We start from the raw sequence: 8,925 nt of genomic DNA on the forward strand, positions 1-8,925 counted from the left end.
GGCAGGTGTGGGAAGGTGAGCAGTGTTGAGGGTCATGGGCAGGTGTGGGACCATGTGAGCAGTGTGTGTGTGGGCGGGCGGGGCAGGTGTGGGAAGGTGAGCAGTGGGGAGGATGGGTGGGTATGGGAACAGAGTGAGCAGTGGGAGGGGGGCAGGTGTGGGAAGGTGAGCAGTGTTGAGGGTCATGGGCAGGTATGGGACCATGTGAGCAGTGTGTGTGTGTGTGTGTGTGGCAGGGCAGGTGTGGGAAGGTGAGCAGTGGGGAGGATGGGTGGGTATGGGAACAGAGTGAGCAGTGGGAGGGGGGGCAGGTGTGGGAACAGCGTGCACAGTACCGGGGTGGAGATGGGGGGGGGGAACAGGTGCAGGAACCACCGGGCTGTGTCCGAGTGTCCGAGGGTCATTGTGGCTATTCCAGGGAAGTGCAAGAACACCGTGTGCCCAAAGACTAAGCATGACGGGCCTCCGTTTTTATTTCAACCTCACAATGATTTAAAAGGACAAACTATAAAACCTTGCTCTGCAAAACACTGCCCATGAATCAAGTGGGCATGTTTACCTCGGGCTGGAGGAGGATGAAGTGGATGTCAGGGTCTTAAAATCGCCTTCGAGGAGGAGGTGAGGCATGGAGTGGGGAGCTGGGGATCTGGAGGCTGCCCACTGGGGTCTCCCGCACGGCAGAGCTGGCCACGGTGGGCCGGCCCTGAAGATGCTCCCTGAGTAGGAGGAGGTGTGCGGAATTGCGCTTCAGACACAAAGGCATGTGGTTCGAATCCATCAGCTGCTGCACACGAGGAGGATGGGCAGTCCCCTCCCGTGTGATTAACTGCCTCTGCAAACCCGCTGGAGGGTCTGCGATGGGTCAGTTCTGACTCTTCAGCACAGAACGACCATCACCTTGAGTTCGTCAGACGAGGAGATTTACCTCCACATCCCAGCCAGTGAACACTGCACACGGTCTGACTTCTTACTCAGATGCGTCCGTGGCCGGACAAAGGCACCCTCTTTGGTGACTTAGAGGTCAGCCGTGGTGGAAGGCCCTCAACCAGATGGTTGGACACGCAGGTTCAGGGACAGACTTGGAAGTGCTGGCCGCTGTGACGATGACTGAGGACCTGCGAAGCTGCCTCTTCTTCATTGTACCGGAGTCACAGGCCACAGGTGGGATCAGCCCAGCTCCGGCGGCCTAGTGGTCAGAAGCTGCAGTGCAATCCCGAAGGCACAGGGTTTGAATCCACCAGCTGCTGTGCAGGAGACTGATGAGCAATCTCTTCCCATGCGGTTACCTGTCTCTGAAAACCTGCTGGAGTGTCAGCGACGGGTCGGTTCCAGTTCAATGTTACACATCACCACCCAGAATGAGGCCAGTGAGGTCCTGACCAGAGCAGCCTGAGGGCGTGTGTGGAGCCATGGCTGAGCGGGCCTGCCAGGGACACGTACTGACCCTTCAGTGGAAAACGGCCGAGATTCACATCATTAGACTCGTTCTGACCTCCTGGGAAGGTCCTTCTGCAGAGGCCCCGCAATGACAAGGCATCCGGTAGGCCCACCTGTCCCTCAGGAGGATGGAGCAGGAGCTCAAGGGCTGTTTCAGCCCCTGCCTGAGGAGCTCCGCAAGGGGAAGAGGACAGTGCTGGCCTGGCACCACAGTGGCCCATGCCAGGGACACCCCCTCGATGGCCTAAAGGGATCGTCAGGAGGGACCGCCTGCATTTCCCACACTCCACCTGTTTGAGGTGAACCATATCAGAATTGTGTCCCAGTGTCATGGCCTGCCCCGCGTGCTGTGTCCTCACCTCCATGTCACCGACAAGCAGGCTTGCTGTCAGGTGCTGTCGAACCAGCCACGACTCAGAGACCCCGTGGACAACAGCCCTGAGCCCTGACCGGTCCTGCCCCATCCTCAGATCCCTGACAGGCTCGAGCCCCATGCAGTCACTGTGTCCACCCTGTAGAAGGGCCTCCTCCTTCCCCCACATTCCTCCGTTCCCAGCACGGCGTGTTTCCCGAGGACTGACCCTCACAACACGCTCACAGCGTGTGAGACGGGGTTTCACCAGCCGTGCTTCGAGGAACACCCTGGTTGCACTTCCTCCAGGGTTGATTGTTTGATCTTGTGGCATCCACGGGGCGTCCTATGCGCTCCTCCAGCCCCATGCCTGTCAGCAGGGTAGGCTGGTTAGGTGGAGAAGGGACAATGAGCCCCATGAGGCAGCTCCACGCGTCCTACAGGGTTGCTGTAACTCAGGGATCAACGGCAGAGCTGGGGTTTGGTCTGGGGCTTCTGGTTCCTTGTTGAGGCCTCAGACCTTCATGGGGGTTACTCGTGAGTCCCCTGCCTGCCCTGGTGACCCCTGAAGGGATCGCCCCCAGCCGGAGGGCCCAGCTGCCCTCCAGCTGGGGGGCCCAGCTGCCCTGGTGCTCTCCTGAGCTGAGTGACTTGTCAGTCACTAGCTCTGACCCTGTTGAGTGTCCTTGTCCACTGGTCAGCATGGGGCCAGCCAGGCACTCCCAAGAATCCTCTCTGCACCTTTCAGAGACAAGCCCAGGAGGACGGAGGACAATTCTCAGCACCTGACCACTTTTGGTTTTGGTTTATAAAAAAAAAAATTAGTTTTTTAAATTGTAATTTTAGTGAAAGTTTACAGAAAAGTTGGATTTCCACCCGCTAATTGTTGCACGTTTCCCTCCCTTCCCCCTCTAGTTCACTTTTTAAAAACACACATTCATTGTTGCATAATTTCCTCCCTTGCCCCACCCCTTTCCCTGTCCACTTGCTGCACACCCCTGATTCTGGACTGTTGTCACACAGGTCATGCCTAATCATACGTTCCTGACCGTTTTTGAGAAGTGACTCGATGCACTGGTAGGTCTTGCATGGTGCTGAGACCATGAGGACCGCACAGGACAGGACAAGGTTCAGGTCTGTCGTTCGTGGAGAGCTGTGAGTCGTGCTTGACTCGACGGCACCTAACAACAATAAGAGGGGCCAGGTCAGGCCCGAAAGGGCAGGGGGTGTGCAGGTGGGGCTTGCTCCATCTGATAGCCACCAGCTCGCTGTGACCAGGCAAGACAACTGTCCTCTCAGGGCTGGTCCGGTGATGGGGTCCGTTTCTACTCTGTTGTCACTGTCCCTGTGGGTGGCCAGCAGGGCAGACAGAGTGAATGAAGCCAGCTGGATGGAGGGCAGGGGCAGGAACCCAGGCAAACGTCTGGGCTCTTCCTGATCTCGAGATTGGCGTCTTCTGGGGTCAGACAATGTGTGGACGTGGCCTGAGGTGCCACTGGTGGTGCTCAGGTTCAAGGGCTGGGGTTATTTGTGGAAGCCAGCATCTGCAGCCCTCCAGGGGGTTGGGGATCAGAGGGATGGGAGTTGTTGAAAGTCACCCAGCTGAGAGGTAGGGACAACAGGTCTGCCATTCTTCCCAGGAAGCCATACAACCTCCTAGGGTCACCACCTCCAGGGAGCCCACCTGACTTCTCACTTGCACTCCCCACAGACTCTCACACCCCCCTCTGCTCCTTTCCCAGTGGATCCAGCAGTACCTTGTCCATTGGGGGCCTGCTGAGGCGGGGAATAAGAGGGGGGGAATGAGGTCTGTGTTCCCGCTGATCAGATGGCAGGGAGCTGGAACGGTGAGCAGGGAGGTGGGCATGGGCAGAGGAGGATAACCCTTTCCCTGTGTCCCATGGGCTTGGGGATGCTGACTGGGGAGTCCTGGGGGTGTGTGGGACCCCCATGTGGGGGAGGGCCTCTGGAGATGGGGTAATTTTCACCTGGTGACAAATAGCCCTGTTTTCTGTCTGGAGCTTACAAGATGCACTCTCTTCTCATTTTCTCTGCTCAAATGTTCCAAATGCCACCAAATGTCACTCCTGTTTCACTGCCAATGGCTGCCATTAAGGAAGGGGGTTGTCATCCTGCTCCTGTGGAGAGAGGGCACCCTGCGGGCTGCAGCTGGGCCAGGGTGCTGGGGAGTCTTTGGGACCCTGTGCCAGACACAGGGCAGACAGGAAGACTTTATTAAGGCCCCTGGCTGCCCTTGTGGTTGTGGGGCCTTTGTGTGTGCGGACCCCTTCTCTGACCCAGACACTCCCCCCTGGGGACAGACAGGGCTCCCCGTGGATGGGGACATGGGGGTGGTGACCTAGGGTTTCCCTATGGGAGGGGGAGGGAGGATCTCCCCATGAATGGGTCAAGGCCATGTCCATGTGGGTGGAGACAGAGGTCTCCCTGGGTGGAGACAGGCAATCTCACTCTGGGTGGGGATAAGTGTGCCCCCATGTGGGGAAGGCTCTTCTTGTGGAGGGTTCAAGCAAATCTCCCTGTGGTTGAGGAGAGGAGGGCTCCATATGGGGGACAAGTGGGGTCTCCCTGTGAGTGGGAACAAGTGTGTCCTCGTGTGTGAGGGGAAGGGGGTCTCCCTGTGGGGAGACAGGAAGGTCTTCTTGTGCATGGAGAGAGGGCATCTCCATGTAGGGGGCAGGAGGGCCTCTCCATGGCTGGGGAGAAGAAGGTCTCCATGTGTTGGGGAAGGGTAGTCTCTATGGGGGGAGGGGTGTCTCCCTGTGTGTGAAGAGCGGGCATCATCATGTTGAGGACAGGCTGGTCTGTCCATGAATGGGCAGCGTGGGGCCCTGGGACAATCCTAGGGCCGCAAGGCTACCAAGCTTTGCTGTGAGGAGGCACAGGGTCAGCGGGCTCACCCAGCCCTGTAGGACGTCGCAGCCTGCCCCACACAGACCCCCCAGGCTGTCAGTCTCCTGGCAGAAGGCGGCACATCTCTCTCCTGAGGAGCCAGTGGTGAATTCAAACCTCAAACCCTCTGCTGGTGGCCAGGCACTTCATCCCTGCACTGGGCTCCTGACACATCTTGGTGGGAAGCTGTGTTGCCCTCATTTTACAAATAGTTAACTGAGGCCAGAGGTGTGACAGGTGTATAAGCGAGAGTCTGATCCAGGGTTTCGTGGCTGTGACCTCCAAGAAGGAGATTGCCAGGCCTTTCTGCACAGATACCCTGGGTGGGTTTAAATCAGTGACTTCTCAGTCAAGAGTTGAGCACACCTGCCTGGTCAGAGAAGGACTAACCGAGGCCATAGCTACCACGAGAGACTCGGAGAGCACTCAGAATTACCCCACCCTCCAGTGTGTGGTGGGCTGGGGGGACCAGTCCAGCTTGGGGTCAGACAGGGTGGCTCCCTGCCAGCTGGCCATGGGCTCAGGCTGGACAAAGGTGCTGCCTTGGGCACATTCTGTTCACGGCAACAGAGCACCAAAACAGTGGCCCCACTGGCCAAGGTCATCCCTGCAGCATCTGATGCATCAAAGCAAGTTCCATGGCCAAGTCCATGGCTAGGTAAGCAGGGCAGATGCCTGGTCACATGGTATCGTGGCCAAGTGTGTCCCCAGTCTGTGAGGTGAGGCCCTAAACCTGGTCCCTGTGGATCCAGTCCTACTGGGAATAGGGCTGTCTTTGTTAAAGAAGCCACTTCAGTGTAATCCTGCCTCTCTCTCTCTCTGTATATATCTCTCATCTCTCTCCCTCTCCCTCTCTCTTCAAACACACACACACACACACACACACACACACACACACACACACCCATTCATTCATTTATGTGCGTATAAATAGAAAATCAAACCCATGGCCTTTGAGTTGACCTATTTCACATCAACCCTGAAACAGGTTTCTGAGACTGTAAATCTTTCCTGCAGCTCCGTGTGTGTGTGTGTGTGTGTGTGTGTGTGTGTGTGTGTGTGTGTGTGTGTGTACACTTGTTGTTTGGTGCTATTGATTTCTGTGGACGGCAGGTCTGAACCGGTCGTGTCTTTACGTCTTCACGTCTCTAATGTCCTCAAGCCCACTGTTACTGTTCTATGTTCATCCATCTCGTTGACAGTCTTCCTTTTTTTCTCCGATCCTTTCCCTTTCTGAGCCTGATGTCTTTTCCCCAGGACTCGCCCCTCCTGACAGCATGCTCAAAGTACGTGAGAAAAAGACTCCCCATCCCTGCCTCTCAGGAGCACCGGTGTCCACTTCCTTCAAGACAGACCTGCTTGTCCTTCGGCCAGTCCATTCAATACTCTTGTCCCCGCCACAACTCAGAGGCATTGGTTCTCCTTTGTTCTTCCTGGTTTGCTGTCCAACAGTCACATGCACATGAAGCAACTGAGATGCTGTGGATTGGGGCAGGCGCATCTCAGTCCTTGACTGACATCCTTGCTCCTTGGCATTGTAAAGACAACGCACTGCTTGGTTTTGATTTCTTGACCGTTGCTATCATGGCATTGATTATGATTTCCTGACTATTGTTGGCACAGATATTGATTGGGAAATAAAACTGTCATCTTCAATCTTGCCTCATATCTATTTATCTTTCTCTGTGTAAGGCAGTCTGGAGTTGTGGTGGCGCTGTGGTCTCAGCTCTTTGAACCAACCAGCCTCTGCAGGCAGAATGACAAGACGTTCTGTTCTGCCAAGGTCACTGTCCGGAGACCCTGTGGGTAGCTCCACTCTGCCATGCCGGGTTGAGGGGGCCGTTTCCTCCAATCACCGGTGCGAGGGCCTCCGGAAACCCCTCAGCCCAACTGAGATCCAATCTTGGCTCATGCTCAGAGCAGAGGAAGGAAGCAATTTTGATCCAAACCAAAGTAAACAAGTTAAAAAATAGAAGTGGCAATTAACCCCAGAGTCAGCTCTTTGAAAACACTGAAATGAGCAAGGCTCTGAAAACACGATGACGACCAGAGCAAGCAGTGGCACATGCAGCACAGGCCAGGCCAGCCTGCCCGCTGCTGTCCCCTCTACGGTCCACCCCACTGTTCCCTACTTCCCCGAGCTGTGAAGATGTTTGAGACCCTCAGACCAGATGTAGGACTTGAACAGAGAATGTGAAAGACTCACCAAAGCCCACTGCAGGGGAGGCAATTACAGCTCAGTGACTTTGTAGGACAGAACAGAACTACTCCAACCACCTGCTATGCATCTGCGAGTGGGATAGTGAATAAGATGACAGAAGAATCGATGCCTTTAAACTGTAGTGTCAGAGTGCTGCCGAAAAGCCAAACAGATCTAAGAGAAGGTGCAGCCAGAGAGCTTCCTGGAGACAAAGGTGATAAAGCTTCCTCTCCTATACTCTGGGCATGTTGCTGGAGGGAAAGGGCCATCACGCTCGGAAGGCTGAGGCTCAGCGAGAGAGGAGGCCTCAGTGAGAGAGGGTGACAACAATGGGCTCGTGTGTGGTGTTGAGGATGAAGACAGCCCGGCACAGGCAGGGTTCAGAGCTGTGGTTCCCAGAGTTGCTGAGTCTCACTCAACTCGAGGTGTGAGAAACACAGCTGAGTGTCATGACAGAAACAGCAGATCAGAAGACTTCTTAGAGGCGTTTCACCTCTGCAGGAGGACGCCTGAGCAGAACGAAGTCTGACCAACAAGCTCACCAGTGAGTGCTTCACTCTGATTTTATTCCTGATGCAAAAGCTAACACTGTGTCTCACATCCACGGTCAAGGGTTTCAACCTCACAGTTGTTCCTTTATAAGAAGGACTGAAGCAGTGGCCACAGCAATGATTATGCAGATGGGTCAGTAATGCGCATGGTTTCTTCCCACTAGGGTGGTTGTGAGTTGTGCTTGACAACATCTAACAACATAGGAAAGGATTATCCCTCATCGCCTCCCTGACACGGTCTTGCACCGATTCTTGTTGATTCTTTGGGAACTCCACAGGATATTCCTATTCTTTGAAAATATCCCAGTTTGAAAGTGTCAGTTCTTTGGTCTTGAGTTTTTCCAAACATTAAACAATACCATCACCACCATTAACAGCAACATCACCACCAACACAAACACCTGCACCAACAACACAAGAGTCTCATGACCCTGGGTGGGCATCCTGTCATGGGAAGATCATCCTGGTCAACGAGCAGGTTGTCCTTGTTGGTGCTCTCACTAGGCTGGCCCCCACCAGCATCCACTTCCTTTATCTCTGGGAGGTCTCCCCAGTGCACCCCAATATTGGGTCAGGGGCTTGTCTAACCCTCTCAGGCTATCCCTGCATCAGAAGGAGACCATCTGCAGACAGACCCTTCTGTGTGGCCTCCACGGCACGCTGCCAGCCCAGCATCTGAGCGTCTGGTCTCAGTGTCATCACTGAGCGTCATACTGTAGGTGTGCTACTGCCCAGGAATGGGAGCCAGTGAAGGAGGCTGTATGAGGATGGTGGGCAGATAGGTGGAAGGACGGGGCTGCTGCCTGCCAGGAAGATCTGCAGCAATGAGGACGATAAATAGTGTGATGTTGGGCTTTATCACTTTCCAGTGTATAGAACAGTGAGAAGCCGCCTATGGCCACGGCTGGGCATCCACCACCCGGGGAATAAAACATGAGGACCCAGGTCAAGGGCACTGCTGTTTGGGGCGGAGGGAGGACAACAGAGTTAATTACAGGCTCAAGATGATCTCAGGTTTGAGACATCCAGCCTCCAGTTTGTGTGCTCATTTACCCACCACCATCTGTTCACCCATTCCCTATCTGTCCACCCTCTGTCTATCTATCCTACCTGTACATCTACCTTCTCAGCTACACACCATCTGCCCATCTCCAGCCATCTACACACCACCCACGAGCCAACCTTCCCTTCTACACACCATCCACCTATCTCCACTCATCTATGAGCCTACCTTTCCACATTCACCCATCCATCCATCCATCACCCACCATCCATCCATCCATCCATCCATCCATCATCCATCCATCCATCCATCCATCCATCCATCCCCCACCATCTATCCATCCATCCATCCATCACCCACCATCCATCCATCCATCCATCCATCCATCCATCCATCCACTGCCTGCTATCTCCCTGTCCATTCATCCATCCATCCACACACTCATCCACCCATCCATCCATCCCCCACCATC

At 55.0% G+C, this 8,925-nt stretch overlaps 1 protein-coding gene across 1 annotated transcript in view; it reads right to left on the reverse strand.

The window, feature by feature from the left end:
• The window catches only part of LRPAP1 (low density lipoprotein receptor-related protein associated protein 1), a 110,294-nt gene extending 109,890 nt beyond the window's left edge, over window positions 1-404 (reverse strand). The window contains exon 1 of the mRNA XM_006893664.1: window positions 336-404. Within this exon, the coding sequence (XP_006893726.1) occupies window positions 336-404 (69 nt within the window). The remainder of the gene's footprint in view (window positions 1-335) is intronic.
• Between the last annotated feature and the right edge of the window lie 8,521 nt (window positions 405-8,925).

Source organism: Elephantulus edwardii, unplaced genomic scaffold (genome assembly GCF_000299155.1).
Source record: "Elephantulus edwardii isolate Elephantulus edwardi_28Jun2011 unplaced genomic scaffold, EleEdw1.0 scaffold00129, whole genome shotgun sequence".
NCBI classification, from domain to species: Eukaryota; Metazoa; Chordata; class Mammalia; order Macroscelidea; family Macroscelididae; genus Elephantulus; species Elephantulus edwardii.